Source organism: Akebia trifoliata, chromosome 5 (assembly GCF_017979445.1).
Source record: "Akebia trifoliata isolate Shusen 1 chromosome 5, ASM1797944v1, whole genome shotgun sequence".
In the NCBI taxonomy this organism is placed as follows: domain Eukaryota; kingdom Viridiplantae; phylum Streptophyta; class Magnoliopsida; order Ranunculales; family Lardizabalaceae; genus Akebia; species Akebia trifoliata.
In genome coordinates, this window is record NC_141379.1 from 12,172,937 (window position 1) to 12,192,122 (window position 19,186).

General features: G+C 36.3%; 1 protein-coding gene across 2 annotated transcripts in view; it reads right to left on the reverse strand.

Annotated features, from left to right (window-relative positions):
• Positions 1 to 19,186, reverse strand: part of SWEETIE (HEAT repeat-containing protein) — a 108,799-nt gene that overhangs the window by 39,235 nt on the left and 50,378 nt on the right. For both annotated transcript variants that reach the window (XM_086442803.1, XM_086442804.1), the window contains exon 25: positions 6,448 to 6,604. In XM_086442803.1, the coding sequence (XP_086298929.1) occupies positions 6,448 to 6,604 (157 nt within the window). The remainder of the gene's footprint in view (positions 1 to 6,447; positions 6,605 to 19,186) is intronic.

Genomic DNA, 19,186 nt, shown 5'->3' on the forward strand with positions numbered 1-19,186 from the left:
GTTGAACGTATTGACACTTCGTGAAAGGAGTTGTACCTTATGGTCACAATCAGTAGCCAACATAAACTAGATAAATAGTCACTCAAGTATGGTAAGTGCAGTGACCAACCACGAAATCAGGAACTAACAGTAACACCAGTAAAGTCTAGGACAATCAGATCTTGACTATGAAGTATCCAGTCATGATTCTCAACGCTCTTATCAACTACACTGCCACTGCTCGTATTTAGATCTCTTAAGTATGTTATGTTGATTTTAATTAGATTATCTACAAATTCTTTTAAGATGATTTATTTATATTTTCAACATATTTATACAACTTTAATCTTGTTTACACTAAAAAAACTTGCATATATTTTAAATGCTTTAGAATGATTATCAATTCATATTTAGGGGTAGTTATTTACCTGTTAGGTAACTCCCCCGTTACTCACCCTACCATTTTAGTTGTAGATCCACCCTCAATTGAGAAGCACTGTGAGAAGTCCCAAACCTAGGCAAGACACATTGACGATCAGAGTCCACTCCTAGGCAAACATTTGGGCTATACCCACTAGTCCAGTTGCAGTTTAGGTCTAAAGTCTTTTGTTTTCCTTTTTGAGTGAGAGGGTAGGATTTGATGTTAGTGAGAAAACTTTCTTATATTTGGCGATGTTATGACATCTCTTTTCTACTATTATTATATTGGTTTTCATCTTTGAGTACACTCTAATACTCTGATCTTTATGTGGGATTTTGGGCATATGTGATATTTAGTCTCTATTATTTCACTGCTATTTATCACCTTTTAAACTTGTTTGTCTATTTATATTGTTATCATCTATAGGAAGTATTATTTAGTGTCTTGGGATTCTAGCATGGAATCATGGGGATTCGTTTTAGGATTTGAGGACGATACATGATTCCTCATCACTTTCACCATTTTTGCAATGAAGTTTCAATGGATATATTCTTTTAATTTATGCCTTATAAAAACCCAAATAAATCAATGATTATATTATGACACCTTGGTTTCTGAAGCACATAGTCTATACATAAGAAGCAAGATTGACAAAAAGGGAAAACATTTTCTAACTAATCAAAAAAATATTATTTTGTTACGGCACAACCAAAAGTAAATAGCCTTAGATTTAATACTCAATCCAAAACTATAAAAGCAAACCCAAGCACGAAAAATTCATTGTCCTGGCTAATGTAGTTGTTCAATAAAATTTTTAAATCAAAAGGATGCTCGATGGATGGAGAAAAGTTATCATAATACCCCTATACAAAAACAAAGGAGACAACCTAATCAAATTAAGAAGAAAACATGATAGGACAATAAATAAGACTGGCTATGAACTAAAAGTTGGGCAATCAAGAAAAAACATATTCATAGAATGAGTAGAAAAGATGAGCTGAGATGGATCAGTGGTAACTCTAAGAAAGATAAAATCAAATATGAATGCACACATGAAAATGCATGCAAAGCCCGGTATGTGATAAGCCCAAAAGGCACTCATCTAGATAGGCCGGGTCACTTTCAGATTCTTGATTTTAGTTAATAAGAATTTTCTTAAAACACATGTCGAGACCCATCGATCGAAACGAGAGAAGAAAGAACTTATAATTTAACTGTTTCATGTTACTTTATTGGTTATACAACTATTAGTCTCAAAAGGAATGATTATACAATCATAACTATGTCTTTCAATAATTCCTCGAGATATGCACTAGGATTACATAAGGATTAAAGATTAACCAAGGAATTAACCAAGCGAATAGATATCACCAACGATTACCCCTCAAAAATAAAGAAAAAAAAGTAAAACTACTTAGGATGGATTATAAAATCACCTAGATCAAAGTTGAAACGAATCTCAAGGAATTACCTTGAGATACGTGCAACAACAAAAAAAATTAGATATGATTCGGTATGACTAATAGAAAGATATAGATAAATCAAACAAGATAGACTATTAGATCTCGTAAATCGAACTTTGAGGCATTGCCTCGAGATTCGCATAACTACTTGTAGGATGATCCTTGATCAAAGTATCATCGATGAGATTGAACTACACCATTGTGTAGATCTCGTCGAATAGATGAGAATTGACTATTGGATCACCAAATTGGAACTCAAAACGAGCCAAGAAGAGCGATCCGAAATCCCGTCCAATGGGGGAAACTTTGTATGTTACTACATATAGCATACAATAAAAAAAAAATCTGTCCCTTGTCACCTCAAACCAATTGCTTACATCAGCAACATATTACATATGGTCATGCATGTAAGACTTGGTTGCCATGTGTCCAACCCACCTATCATGCATCCACTCACACTTGTCACTAAAAAATTTAAACCTCTTATTTTTATCCACCTCACCATATCCGCCACATCAGATTTCCACTCAAAGACACCATGTCTTTAACTAAGAGACAAGTGTCTAGTTAACCCCCATGCATTACCCCTAGTTAGAACTTAACTTGACCATGGTTGCTTTAAACTTTAACCCACCCTAACCACCCCTTAACTAGGGGGAAATTCTAACTAATCTTAGTTAACTAACTTGACCCTAGTTAGTTTATCTCCACCCATGATTAAATCTCAACCCAATCTATATGATCCTATGCAAGCACTTTTTTACAACTTTACCCCCTTTACTTAGTCCATATGGCTCCATATTGCCACCTCAATTCATTGTTCTCTCAATTCTATAAAAATTGGGTAAATCTCTATGTTTTTACTCTTTTATACATTCTCCATTGCCTAAGCATCTCTAAAGACCTCTCATCCCCCTCAATTATCTCCACAAATCTTCATAACTCAAGTATAGTGTATATGCTTCTTCTAAAGCTCTTCTCTCAACACTATTAAAAAGTTCTAAAGGATTCTTGAAGAAAAAAATCAGCAATCTTCTTATGTCACCTAGTTTGGTATTTGAGAAGTCTTTATTTAATACTTATTAAGATAAGTGGTTTCCCACTACTACATATTTTTCTATCTTTTTTCATTTGCTTTTAGCCAAATCTTATTCTTACACCTTTCTTGCTTATTAAGACCTCCTACCACTTAGAAACTATAACCTCAACTCTTCTAAGAGAGTCCACCTTCAAGCATTCTTGAAGAGGAACACATACAACCTTAGGTAAGATCTATTATAAAAGGAAACTTTAGCTAGACTATGAACTATAGGCATTCATACCTAATGGAGTCTTTTTGTATTTCAGCCCCAAAAGAGCTCTAAGTGGCGTAGCCGGAGCATGGAACCGAGACCAAGGAATGGAATTTTTGCGAGTTGTGCTTGCGGTTTGAGAAGGTATGAACCTTCTCACCCTAGGTAGGCCACCTGGCATGTTTTCTAAAATACTTGTATTGCTGATTTTAAAACTAATAGTTTTCAAAATCTACTTCATTCAACTTATTTGACATAGGAGGAACAAATAGTGTGTTTTATATTTCACTTGCCATAGGTAGAATGATTTTCTTCACTTTATTATACATGACTTAGTTATTTGATATGAATTATTAGAGAAGAAAGTTTCATCCTTAAATGTTTATATACTTCTAAATTATGGATTGTTTTCACTATCTTGTTAGACACTAAGAACATAACTATTCGAAGAAAAAACATCACTAGAAATCTTACAACCTACCTCTTATAATTATTATGTAATATTTATGTTTCATAATATGGAAGTACATCATTGTTACCATGAAATGTTAATATGAAGTGTGTATGTTTTATTATATCTACAAAGTTCTCAATATTTCTATTTTGCTATATAAATATACATCATTTTACCAAGTAATACTTTGTTTTATTACCTAGAAAGCTCTCAAATATTTATGTTTAGCATCATACAAATACCTTATTTTTATCAAGAAAATTTATGTTTTGTAACATCATTTATAATCTAAAACCATTCATCTCACCCATGAAAGCTTTTGTTTTGTCAATTGTAGTAATGTTTCCCATTTACCATAAGAAATTTATAATTTATAACTTAAAAACCTATTATATTTACTATGAAATACCATGTTTAGTAATTTAAAAATATCTCATTTTCTTATCAAATGTTTCTATTTTGGAAACAAAAAAACCTCTACTATTTCAAAGTTATCTATGCTATAAGTATGTGCATTTACTAAGTATGTATAGATGATTGTTGTGATGTTTACTACTAAGTATGGATAGATGACTGTTCTAATGTGTACTCATTACATGGGTACCTGATGGTGTACTTTAGGAGTGATATAGTGGACAATCAATTTTAGATATGGATAATACATTGTGTATGATTATAGATGAGTTATTCAGTAAGTACATCGAGATGAAACACGGCATTGGAATTTCTGGGTAATTTCTAGGTATCCATGGAACGAGTGGTAATGTTTTGTTTTTGTGTTTTGGTTTTCTTTTTATAAACCAAAATGAAAACAATTATTATACCAATTATTTAACATCTCACTGATTTCTTCGGGATTTCTTTCAAATTAATCATACTTATATTATTTTAATACAATTGGTGATCCAGAAAAGGATCGTGAAACTACCTTTTGGGTAATCCCTTGGCTCTATGGAAAACGAGGAATTACCCAAGATGTCGATAGATTTAACTTCCTCCCTAGTGGTATGGGACGGTTTGGAGACATTCGCTATCAACGAAGTCTAGAAAGTATTGGTTATATCTTTTTCCGATAAACCTTGATTTTGGTTGTAAAGAGGTTGAGGTCCATAGCTAAAGGGATTTGAGATTGAACGTACGCCTGACAGGCATTAAACGAGAGGTTCACACCTGGTTCAGACATGGATCCATCCTATATTGTAGCCGTCAAATGCTTGACTGCTATTAGGTTCACTTGGGTCGTTGACCCTATCATCAAACGACAACCTGGGCTGGAAAAGATGGCATATTAAGAACGGCTCCACGCTCTCCATGGGAGCCAATAGTTACCACGCCAGACCGGAAAATCAAGACAGGTGAAGACGCCCGGTCCGTGTTAAAAGGCCAACGATGTTAGGATCCCTCATTGGTAAATTGATGGGACCCCGGTTCTGTTCTACACAGGTACATAGTAGAACTCTGCACGACTGGGCAGGCAAATTTTGTTCAGAAGATCAGTCACAAGTTTGGACCCACTAGAGATACTCCTCACCTCATGTTTTGTAATGGGATCTTACATGCATATTTATTATATCATTATATAACTATAACTATAACTAAACTAAAATAAATTGATTATTATTGCAATGCTTTAGCAAAGCGACTATCATGAGATTTACTTACTTTTTTCTATTAGTAGATGCATTTAAACATAGTCAAATATAATTCTTGATATATGCATCATGGCTTTTATAAATAAAAATTCATTCGCACAGCGTATTTTAAAGACACAAAACTTAGAAAGTAGATTGTTTTCTTATCCCTTGGGTAACTAGCTTAGGGTTAGTCAGTACATCTTGGGCAACTTTGTCACTCAAACCATTTTTTCACCTTTCAAGTTTCCCTACAGAGGACACCTTCTTGGTGGAGGAGTACGTTGACGAGGAGCCGTATTGGGAGTCGGAACCAAAGCCGCATTACGAACCAGACCTTGATTCAGAGGTCGTGCCTTGAAGAGCCATATGTTTGTCGCTATTACAATCTGTTTTCCCCGACCGTAGGTCTTTTGTTAGATGTTAGGAAGTTTTTGTTTATTTATGTATATTGTTTTTCGGGATTTACTTGGTTTCTTATTTTTGCTATATCCTATGTGCTACTCTTATGTTATCATTATGATATGTTATGTCACTAAACATCTATATATGATAGAATCACCTATGCTTTAGATAAAATTCTTATGTTACAAATTATTAGCTTGTAGAATAATTAATTCTTTCTATTGCTAAGTAATTTGAAATTTCTTTGGGCAGAAAGGTCCAATGAGTTACCTAAACTCTTAACCCATACCTTGAGAATCACACGAGTCCCAAGGCATGGTATCTAGACCAATAAGCTTTAGCTGTTAGCAGATCTCTCTCTCGCATAGTATTGAGATTTATGCTCAAGTTTTGGATTTGGGGCGGGGTCAAATATCCCCCCGTCATGTTCCCGAGTCGACGATAGTCAGATTTGGGGCGTGACACGGTAGCTAATAAACTGAAAGAAAGTCGATTAATATGGTTTGGTCATGTACACTGAGGACCAACAACCCTAGTTAGATAGTGTGCAAATTGAAAGTTCTTAAAGAGAGAAGAGAATTAAGGTACTGAAAGTGGATACGAACATACTTGAATTAATAAATATTTGGGATAATGCCTTGAAATATAATGACTCCAATACTAAAACAAACAGAACTGATGGTACTCAAACAAAAGAAACTACAGCCAATTACTTCAATGATTCTATCAATATGAAAAGGCATACACAAAAAGGAAGAGTTGAATAGAAATCCAACCAATGTCTCCCTAACTCCTAAATTACCTGCACTTGAGACACATAGGATAAGCCAGCAGCCTCTATAGTCAGAAGAAGTCCATGCAAAGACCAGATTTGTAAGCTGGCATATGGACTTCTAGCTAATAACGAAATTGAGCTCACAGTTGCAGGCACCAAAGTTGACAATGCCATTCCTCCTGCACTGCATGCAAGACAACTCAAATTAATTTGATCCACCATAATAAAATGGAAAATAAGAACGATTGTGTATATAATGTTCTTCCAGTGACAATGGAGAGGGTTCCAGTCATAACAAAACATGCACTTAGTGATAATTAGGTAAAAATGAATTCAGTAAACCATATGCTCAAAAGGCACAAAAACTTGAGTAATCTCTACCAACTGTGGACAATTTATGGAGAAGTAGCTTTGGATAGATATTTGGTCAAACTAGGTACATTATTCAAAATTGTGAACAAGCTTCCATATAATTACTAGTAATTGGGACCATGTTGAGGGAAATTCTATAATTTGAATGTTCACAAAGATTTTTCAACTAAACCATTGAATCGATCCCTTTTAACAGCTTAGAAAATTATCACCAAATTTTAAAAATTCTGCTTGAAAACTCCTTCAAAACAATTTAAGCTAAGCCTTGATGGTGAATATCTCCCATTTTATGCTTCATGACACATATATTAAATGGAAAGTAGTAGGAAAATATAAGTAGGACATACGCCTCGACAGAAATTACAGGTAGAGAATATATGCCTCAAGTGGTGGTGGTTGTGGTGGTGGTGGTGGTGGTGGTGACACATTACTTGGCTTCCAAATTCCAATAAAGATCCAATCCTCAAGGCCACATGGTTTATTTCAATCAATCCAAACAAACTAGGAGAAAGTCAAATCCATGCTACTCGAAGTGATCAAATATGGGTCAAACGAAGAAAGTTCCAAGGTTAGGGGAGCCAAATTACTGTCCACACAAGTCATGCAAATGGACACGACACAATTAGAACATGACCAATCAGCAGGACAGAAGACACTTCAACACAAAAATGCATAGTAAGCGTTACAGGACTTTTGATGATTTTTATACGTTGCAATACATGCATTGCTCAAGGGAATTTTTGTCTTTTCCATGTAGCATAAAATCTTTTTTCTTTCTAGGGCTGCTAGTGCGGTTATCCTGGTGTTTATTTCCCAATTTTCTCTCTTGGATTCCCCATTTATTCTGTATTCCTTTTTTTCCTTATGATCTTCTTCCAAAGGTTATAGTTTCTTAGATCAAATAGAAAGGTTTCCTTTTACATTTTTGTGAGTTGTGCAGCAAATATTATGATGGCTGCTAGTGTGTGTGATGCTGGTAACCGTACCCTTCTTTCATCACCTATATATAAAAAAGGGTAATTCATGGTCTGGTATTGCTATGTGGGTCAAGTGACAGCACGGAAATTTCCTTGAATTTGTTGTGTACAGTCTTTGAACTTTCTTGCTCAGACGTAATACTGGTGATCATTGTGTATGTTGTCATACAACCTATAGATGTCTGATGATATTCCTACGAAAGGGTTTTATGCAGAACTCTCAGGTTGGGGTTGATTAGACATTGAGAGAGACTAAAGGTCCGACTACAACTACAACAGTGGTGTAGGCTCATAACTATAAATTTGAATGGTCTTGCTGCCACGGTTAAATTTATTTTTAAAGATCCTCCAGAATAACAGCTATCAATTATAATGAATGGCAACAGGACAACTATGTGATTATGACTTGGGTCTGGAATAATATGGAGACAACATGAGTTCCAAAGTCATGTTTCTTGACACAACCAGATGGGTGTGAGAAGCTGATTGAGAACATATTCTAAGGAGAAAAATATATCAAACCTCTACAAACAATTAGAAATGTCTTCCAACTGCACAAGGTGATAATATCCTTGGTACTACAGTACTCGTTAAAGGATGTGGGGAGAAATAAACTTGAACCAGCCTTACTCTAATAATCTTGAGAGAGAGAAAAAAGACAAGTTTCAACTAGCCAAGTATTTTTTACGGCCTAAATCCTTTGTACCAGCCCACTTGTGGACAAAATTTAGCTAGTGATAGTCTCCATCACATAATGACTATGCTCGTGTGCAATGTGTGGTTGTTTGTATTCAATAGTCCCCATCTTCAGTTATTAAGATTAGTTCAACACCGATTTCATCTGCTGGTAGAGTCAATATGTCCTAAACTTCCCTTTGGTCTTTTGTCTGTTAGTAACCAAAGCAAAGATCTTCAACCCTAGTAAGCTTCTATCCTTCGTTCGTGTAACCCATGATCTCCAGACAAAGAAAACAATTGGAGGCAGATAAAAGTCGGAAGGGCTATAGTATCTTGATCGTCATCTTAAATCTGACGCAAGAAATATTGCACTTGCATGTCTCCTCTTCAATTTCATTGTCACCTGCCTTATCCATCTCCTCCATGTTCAAAGTTTTTAGTCCCTTCATTAAGGTTTGTGTCATGTTAGAATGTGAAGCTTGCGAGTTTGGCAAGCACCACAATGTGTCTCTCTTTCATTTGGGAGAAGGCAAATGTAAGGAATTATTCATCAAACATCCTATGTTGATACTCCTAAACAAAATGGAGTTGTCAAACACAAGAATCGCCCCTTGATTGAAATTGCCTTGTACCTTAAGGCCTAATAATCATGTTCCAAAAGGCTATTGACTAAATGTTATGTTAACCGCATGTTGACTTATGACTCATATGTCCACACCTGTTTTGGTAGCCAATCTCCTCATTCTTTCTTATTTCCATCTGACAATGCATGCCTTGCTAGAAGATAGAATTGAATGGACAAGTAAGATTGCTTCTCTCCCAATGTTTAGTATTTGGGATAAGACTTAGATGAGAGAATTAATCATTGACATTGACAACCACTGTTCAGTTCAAAATTCTACTAAAAACCTCTAACTACAACAATTAATGCTCAAAACATATAAGACTCTCGAAAAGGACCATAATAAATCACATTAAGTTCAAAATATCATGTAAAATATAAGAATAGCATTGTTAAATAACGTGATCGAAACAATAGGTAACCAATTATGCAAACCAACGTAATAGGCCTCCTAAATTGCATGTTTAAAAATCAAAGATCAATAGTTGTGTAAGGCCATAAAGAACATATGTTATGGAAAGAGATCCATGTTCCCATATTTCATCTGGCCTACCTACATGCTATTAATCTAAAAGGGGAACCTTTTTACTAAGACATCCAATTGAGGAAAGCAATAGATGTGTTGATAAGCTTGTTCAAAGATATATGAAAACTATCTCGTAATTTTTCTAAGTCGCAATATGCTAGAAGTTTTGGTATAGTAGAAATGATGCAAATCAGGAGTATTTTGGATATAACTAGGAAAATGTTAGTTTAGTTAAGGTCGATGGTTAGGATTTGTTACTTGAGTCCTCAATTAGGTCCTAAGAGGTAATTTTCTTTTAAATAGATGCTATGAGAACAAGTAAAAGGAGACTTGTGAGAATTAGATGTGAATTTCCCAATAGGACTTCTTAGCTCCATCGTGAAATTTCGGGTTTGCAAGATTCTACCCTAAAAGAGATTTCCCCTCCAACAAATATTGGCTTGGACGAGCACCAAGGGCTTAAAACAGGTCGGATACAGGCCAAGTATGAGTGTGTCCATATCCATATCCAAATATCCGGATTCATATTCAAATCTGAATCTGACTCAGATCTAGCTAAGACCATATCCAGATTCAATCCGACCGAATTTATTGATTCAGCTTAAATAATGTCACACTGTTTAAGGTTATTTTAAATAAAATTGCTAAAATATGACTAAATGGTGACTTGAACTCAAGACCTCTCCATTTTAAAAAGACGTCTTGACCACTACACCCAACCGTTGTTGGTTGATGAAAGATAACTTAAAAAATTATAAGAATATATCTTGCAAAGTAATATATCATTCGGATCTTGGTGGATATAGGGATGGAACCATACCCAATCCGAATCCGACACGGGTCAAGGGATGTCAACCCATATCTAAACCATATTTTAATTCAAATATACTTGATGAAACCAAACCCACTAAATTCAAATTCGGATCACTCGGATTTCAAATAAAATCCGTACCATTTTAAGCCCTAAGAGCACCGAGTTTCATTCCAACAATTCATGACGGTGAATGGAAAAAGACATACAGTTTCAAAGATTTAGATGTAATTTTTTTTTAATCTATTTTGACAATTTGTCACAACAAATTTTTGTAGTAAATAGATTATATTTATGTTATGTGGGGGTATTATATGAATAATGTGAGAGGTCAAGGAGGTATTTGTAATTTGAGAAAAGTTTGTTATAAAGAAGTGTGAAGGGTAATATGTAGCCCTAATCACGTTTTATTCCTAAATTAATATTCTTCTTCTTCTTCTTCTCATATTTTTCTCCTTGTATATCTCTATCACTTCCTACATGGTATCAAGGCAGAGATAAATTTGTTTTCTTCCATCTTCCTCACGGAATAAATTTGTGATGTCTCGATTAGACAAATTTTTTCACAATTTTCTAGAGAATTGGAAGGAAAAAAAAACTGTTTCGAAAAATCAATGTGACTGATCTCTTGGGGTTTTTTGGGTTGATTTTTTGTCTTAATATAGTGCGATTCAAATTTATCTAGCCAATAGAAGTGGTCTCATGTGATTCTGGGCATTATGAAGGTGCAACAACAATTTATATACCATAACCTTACCGACCCTCCCATTAATTCTATTATTTCTTTCTCGTAATAACAACAAATCCTATTTGTTTATCTGTGGGCCGAATTTTTTGCTACAATATGTCGAATGATAGTAGTTCTACCACATGTGAGTCAAGTTTAGGGGTTCCGACATATGTTCCTACTGTTGGGGTTCATGGTGACAATCCCAGGGCTCAAATTACGACTGTAAAACTAGATAGTACAAATTTCTTAGAGTAGACTTAGTCCATCAAGATGTATATCGAAGGACGAGGAAATTAGAATACTTAACAGGTCATACTAAAAGGCCCAAGGAGAATAATCACGTGTTTGATAGATGGGAACAAGAAAATTTAACTATGATGTCATGGTTATTGAACTCAATGCAGCCACAGTTGAGTCGGAATTACTTGTTTTTGGAAAGCGCTCATCAAATTTGGGAGAAAGTGACGAAGGACCTACTCTCAGCAAAAGAATGTAGCTCGAGTTTATTAACTTCATCAGGAGGTTGTTAATCTTCGTTAGGGGGAAAGGGGTCTTGCCACTTATCATTCCCCCCCTCCAAGTTTTTTGGGAAGAATTGGATCGCTATCAAGTGATAAAATGGAAAGATGCAAATGATGCCGAAGAATTTCACAAATTAACTAATCAAAACCGGGTTTTTCAGTTCCTTGCAAGGTTGGGTCCTGCCTATGAGTTTGTTAGGGTACAAATCCTTGGGAGAGATGTCACCCCACCTATTGACAATGTGCATTCTCTCCTACAGAGTGAGAAAAGTAGGAGTGTTATGCAACCTACCAATGAATCTTTTCCCACTACATTTGTATCTTCCTCATTTAGTAGAGAATAAAGAAGGAAAAAAGAATGGGAAAGGGGGAGATGATAAAGATAATTTCCGATGTGACAATTGTGGAAAAAACCCAACAAACTGGAGACCATTTGTTGGGATCTTATTGGAAGACCAGCAAAGTTCAACAAAGGAAGCCGAATGCACATGTGGCAAGTCAAGACCATCAATTAGCTTCCATTCCACAAGTAGTCACTTTATCCGTTGGTTCCACCACTTCGTCTGAGCTATCTAATGCCCGAGGGGAGATAGAGCGTCTGAGCAAGTTTCTTATCAAACTTAAGGACCAATCAATTCTTCACCTTTTGCTCAGTCAGGTATATGTGCCTTTGCATACTCTGTAAGTGTCATTCCTTCTTGTTCCTCTTGAATCATTGATTCTAGAGCATCTGATCCTATGAAAAGTACGTCTTCCTTGGTTTATTCATATCAGTTATCCTTGGGTATGGACAAGGTTAAAAGCAAATGATCTTAATCTACCATTTCTGGAAAAGGGGATATAAAAATTGATGATTCCATGTTTCAATCATTTGTTCTTCATGTTCCCAACATGTCTCTTAATTTTCTTTTTGTAAGTACTCTTACCAAGCCGTTAAATTGTTGTATCATCTTCTTACCTAATCGTTGTATCTTTCAGGATTTGGCTTCGGGTAGGACGATTGGTAGTGATCGACAAACGGATGGTCTTTATGTCTTGGGAGTCTCCTTCAACACAATCTACAACTCTTCAGTCTATTAGTCTTAATCAGTCCAATAGGTTGATTCAGTTATGCCATGCTTGTTTGGGTCATTTGTCATTTCAGTCTTTGAAAGTTCTTTATCCCGATTTGTTTAAGTCTATGTCTTTATCAAGTCTTCAATGTGAGGTTTGTCAGTTAACCAAACATTTTAGAACTTCATTTTATTCCAGCACTAAAAGACTTTTTTCCTTTTTCAATATTTTGCATACCGATGTGTAAGCCTCCGTCCATTATAACTGATGGAGGTTTTCTGTATTTTGTCTCATTTGTGGATAATTATAGTAGATATGCTTGGACATACCTCATTTGTACTAGAGAAGACATTCCTATGCAGATAAAGATGTTTCAAAAGATGATTCAAATCCAATTTGATAAAAATATCTAAATATTCTGATTCGATAATGCTCGAAATACTTTGAGGGTGATTAGAAATGTATTAGTGGAGAATGGGATAGTTCATCAAAATTCGTGTGCTTACACTTCTCAATAGAATGGAGTGGCCGAAAGGAAGAATCGTCATCACTTGGAGGTTGTTCATTGCTTACAATTTTCTATGCATGTTCCGAAGAGATTTTAGGTTGATGCTCTACTCACAGCTACATACCTCATCAATCAGATACCATCACGAGTTCTCCAATTGAAGTCTCCCCTCCAATTGTTGGTTCCTGGCCAATGTCCCTTAATGTCTTTGGGTGTCAGTGTTTTATCCATGTTCTTGGTTCATACCTTACCAAAACTTGATGCTAAAGCCATTCAAGATGTTTTTTTTGGGGTTATTCCCTAACACAAAAGGGATATTGATGTGTTGACCATTCTACTGGAAAACTCTATGCTACTATGGATGTTACGTTTTTTGAGTTTAATTCCTTTTTTCATCTGACTACCTCTTTTCAGGTGGAGAATTGGGTAGAAGAGATGTAGTATTTATCTCCTGCACTTCCACTTCCAATTTCAGATGTGTTGACTCCTCCAGTTCCAATTTCGGGTGTGCCACTCCTTCTTCATGAGAGCTAGTAGATAAAAGGAAAGAATTTCAAGTTTATTCCCGACAAAAGAAGTTGATCTAGCAAGATACTCCCATTCATCACACTCACCAGTTGGAATCCATGAAATCAGGTAGTAGTACTCCAATTCCCAATATTGACTCTCGTGACCTTGTTGTTTTTGTTGCCTTACGTAAAAGAACACCTTCATGTACCGTGCATCCCATTTCTAACCATATATCATATTCTTCATTATCTTCATCAAATCATGCATTCGTTTCATTCATTTCCTATGTACCTATTCCTCACAATGTTGTAAAGGCTCAAAAGATACCTGAGTAGAGCATTGCAATTCAAGAAGAAATGGGTGCTCTATTAAAAAATAATACTTGGGAGATGATAGCCTTACTGAAAGGAAAAGAACCAGTAGGTTGTAAGTGGATTTTTACAATGAAACACAAAGCTAATGGTACAGCAAAACGATATAAAGCATGACTTGTTGCCAAGGGATACACTCAAACTTAAATTGTTGATTATATTGAGACTTTTGCCCCAGTTGCGAAGATGAATACTATTCGGATCCTATTATCTCTAGCTACAAATTCATTTTGGCCTTTACATCAATTGAATGTAAAAAAAAATGTCGTTTTGAATGGGGAACTTGAGGAAGAAGAGTATATGCATCATTCGCCAGGGTATTGTGATCCACATAATCTATAAATTGAAAAAATTTATTTATGGGTCGAAACAATTTCCCAGAACCTGGTTCAATAGATTTAGTAAGGCAATCAAACAAGTGGGATACACTCAGAGCCACCTTGATCATATTTTCTTTGTGAAAAGGGGGGAGGGTTTATTACTGTGTTGATTGTCTATGTTGATGACATTGCAAAGACAAGTAACAACCCACCTGAAATGCAAAAACTAAAAAAGTTTATGGCATCTGAGTTTGAGATTAAGGATTTAGGAAATCTCAAATACTTCCTAGGGATTGAGGTTCATCGATCTAGAAAGGGTATATTTATTTCCCAACATAAGTATGTATTGGATTTATTACGAGATATAGGGAAAGTTGGAGCCAAACTAGTAGATACTCTGATTGATCCAAATCAAAAGCTTGAGGGTAATGGAGGAGAGTTGTTGTCAAATGTTGGTGAGTTCCAGAAGTTGGTTGGTCGTCTTTTATACCTACCATTGACGCGTCCTGACATTGCTTATGTTGTTAGTGTTATAAGTCAGTACATGCATGTTCCCAGAATTCCTCATCGCGAGCCACAAATAGGATTCTGCGTTATTTGAAGGAAGCCCCCGAAAAAGGAATTCTTTTTTCTAATCATTGGCATCTGAATTCAGAAGCCTTACTAACGCAGATTGGGCTGGGGCCAATAATGACCATAGATTTACAACTGGCTATTGTACATTTGTTGGAAGTAATCTAGTCACATGGTAGAGTAAACAACAGATTGTGGTTGCTTTGTCTAATGCAGCAACAAAATATCGAGCAGTGGCTCGTGGTGCAATGGAGATCTTTTGGCTTCAAATCTTAATGGGGGAACTTGGTCTTACAATGACGGAACCTTTGAGACTATTGTGACAATAAGGCCGCCATCAATATAACTCTCAATCCTGCTCAGCATGATAGGACAAAGAACATTGAAATTGATAAGCATTTTATCAGAGAGAAGGTTCAATCTCAAGTCATGTGTTTGTCTTATGTGAAATCCAAGAACCAACTGGCAGATATCCTAACGAAAAGAGCCACCAAGAAAAAGTTAGATGATTCCCCTAGCAAGTTGGGCATGATTAATATTTATGCCCCTCTTGAGGGGGAGTGTTGGAGTAAATAAATTATATGTTATGTGGGGTATTCTATGAATAATGTGAGGTCAGGGAGGTATTTGTAATTTGAGAAAAGTTATTTATAAATAAGTGTGAAGGGTCATATGTAGCCCTAATCACGTTTTATTCCTAAACTAAGTCTCTATCACTTCTTACTCGAATGACAAATACAAAACAACATATTCCGACATATTCCTAATTTTGAAGATTGTCAGAACGTTTGATCTGAGTGTCCATTCTACCATTATTATACAAGTATTTTAGGTACTTCGCGAATATCTATTCAAAGTCGAGCTCGAAAATCTTTGAATTGCAAATGACAATTATAAGGATCAAAAGTCCAGCCTTAACCTTTGAAAAGGTTGAGGCTTGACATTTTAGTGTCGATCTTCGACTTTGAAAAGGTTGAGATACATTAAAATGTCGAGGCTCGACGTTTTTCTGTCAATCTTTGACTTTAAAAAGATCGAGAAAGACATTTTTCAACTTTGAAGATAAACTTACACATGAATCTCCATCCAAACATCATTTATTCATCGAATCTCCATACAAACATTATTTTTTCATCTAAAAGTTCAAAAAGTGGGTTTTGGACATCAATTTTTTCATCCAGTACATGAGCCTTGAAGTAAATAAAAAATTACATCTAAATCTTCAAAATTATGATGATAATATTGTACTCCATTTCTCATTCACCAGTCCCAAATAATCATAATGCATCACAATCACCAATTAATGACTTAGGCAAGTTAAAAGAGGTGAGAAAAGGGATATTTTGGGTACTTAAAATTGGTCTTAAGGTGAATCGGTTTTAGAAAGAAAGATTTTACTACCTTGACTGTAAACCTACCACCCAAAAGTTCGAGGGTACTTAGCAATAAGTCCCTATACTAGGGTCAATTAAGCAATTTTCCCTCATACAACAGATATTTTGGGTTTCTTCCCAAGGGAGAAACTAACCTTTGGGCACAGGAAATAAACAGAGACTTGAAGATCTTTCATTTCAATTGGCCGAGAGGCAGGAAAATCAACGAGCTAGTGGTGGCTGAAACAAGCAAATGGAAAGTCATCTCTATCTCTTAGGGAGAAAGAGATTACTTGGAGAAGAATAATTGTCAAGTCTCTTTGAGAGAGCTTGGCAAAAATTTATACTAATAAAATAGTCAAAAGACTAAAATGCCCTTACATATAAGAAATAAATAAAAGCTATATCAAAAATAACAATTAGAGCTAAAAGAACAACTAGAGTATTTCCAATAGTCCCCTCCAACTGGGGAAAATATATCAACTAAACCCAACTTGATAAGGTGAGAATTAGTGATAGAAGGACCAACAGACTTCGTAAGCACGTCGACAAGCTGATTTGAAGAAGGTACGAAGACTGTCTAAAGATCACCAGATCAAACTTTCTCCTTGAGAAAGTGAATTACAACCTCAATATGTTTAGTTCTTTCATGAAAAACTGAGTTAGAAGTAAGCATGATACCAGACTTGTTGTCACAGAACAAAGTAAGAGAACCAAAGACAAAAAATCCCAACTCTATCAGCAAAGATCGAAGTCAAGTTAGCTCACGTGTATCAAGGGCCATAGAACAATACTCAGCTTCAACAGAAGAACAAGAAACCACATTTTGTTTCTTACTTTTCTATGAGATAAGGTCATCACCATAAAAAAATACAGAAATCAGAGGTAGATCTCCTATCTATGAGAGAACCAGCATAATCAACATCTGGAAAAAAGGAAAAATGTGATTGAGCAGTGAAAGAGTAGAAAAGCCCAAGACCAAGATGCAACTTTAAGTAGCGAAGGATACGATAAACATCAAGGTGAGAAGTATGTGGAGTATGCATGAACTGGCTGAACATAATAATCACAAAGGCCAAGTTCGATCTAGTGTTAGTCAGATAAATCAGACGACCTACAAGGAAAGTCAAGTCTCAATGCAAAATTGGTGGGCTGTGACTAACTCTGTGCCTCAGTTTCGACTCCATACTCCTGCGTGTATCCTTTGGCAACCAGGTGTTATGCAGGCAGTCTTTCCTTATTTTATCGAACCCAACTTATGCGATGTCAGGGCCTATCTTACCAAAAAAGGGTTAATGGGACATGCCCAGGGCTGGCAAACACTAGCTTAGTAGCTATCCTGGCAGAAGACCCTAAGCCTTTTAACCGCGCACACAAGTCTATCTCGTAAGCCCCTATTTCCATTGAAGTCATATTTCACCTGACTTAGGGGAGAGACTTGGACCGAACTATGGGGCCTACATTTTTTTCTTATGGGAGAAGGAAGTCTTTTTCAGCGTGGGGAAAGTTTTGGGAGGATTGTTGGAGATCGAAGAAGATACTTTAAGAATAAAATCGATGACTACGACGAGTAAAAAGGTGGATGGGAGTGCTAGCTCAATCCTTAGAAACGTTATGATCTGTTGTGGAAATTTCTATTATAAGGTGTGGATTCGGCCATCCAGGCTCTCGGGGGGAAGAACAGGGGAGGATTTGGATGATTTTTTGCTACATTTTAGAATCGCCTGGAAAAACCAAGTGTTTTGTTTCAAAGAGTCTAGCAAAGGCAACAGAATGAGGAAGAAAATCAATCGATGTTATCAGGTCAAACTTCGAAGTATCATGCCCCGTGCTAAGGTTGAAACCTAACTATAGCGTGAGAGTCAGGTTCAAAGATGGTTCAAAATTTGAATGTCAAAATAGGAATAGTACGAAAGGTCGCTATCGAGGCCTCAGCCACATGGAAATAGGTGGGACAGGTGGAAGGTCTAGCGGAAGAGCTGAGGTAGTCCCTATCTCAAAAGTTACAAATCTTAACGACTGTCAAAATCAAGTCTCTTCGCAAGGCAACGTCTACCCTAATCATCATGCAAACCTAACCCTAGGGTAGGGGTTTAGATCTAAACATAGTCGCTTGGAAGAGACGCGTGGCATGGCATCGACCAGAGGGTAGGGTCAAAAGATCGTCGATGTTTAAGGATGAGGACTTACACTTTCAAGGCCCATGAGGGCCCAGGGACTCGATTGTATAATAAGATTCATAAGAATAGGTCCGTGAAAATGGCCCAACACATTTCACGACCCATTTTGAAACTCCTATCTAAACGCGAGCTAAGAGAATCTTGGCATAACTTCTTATTAAGAATGGGGTCCATGGGCTTGGGCCTAGTTAAAATTAAAACCAAAAGCTCGGTCCAAAGGTGGGTGGCCAAGGTAGGCCCAAAAAAATACAATTTTGGCATAATCCATTTGAGGCAGTTGAGGGCTCAGTTTTGGTGGATTTGGGCCAGCAAGGGCAAGGTATGTCATGCCCATTTGGTACCAATGCTTCTATTTCTCCAGAAAGGTCAAAGGCTCAGCAGCTAGCTTCTTTGGCTCTAGAAATCTCGATAAATGATGCTTGCACTCAAAGTTTTCGTACAACAAGGACCCCTAGAGCCACGAGTTGGGGATTTGGTATCAGGAAAGATAGTTTTTCATTGTTTGAGGACATTTCTTCGGGTAGGAAGCTCTCCCTTATCTCTCTACCAACGTTCGGGTAAGTCTATTGGTGGTATTTCTTCCTTAGGGGCTTCCCTTCTCCTTTTCAAATATAGGTCAGATCTCAACCTCTATAAACTCG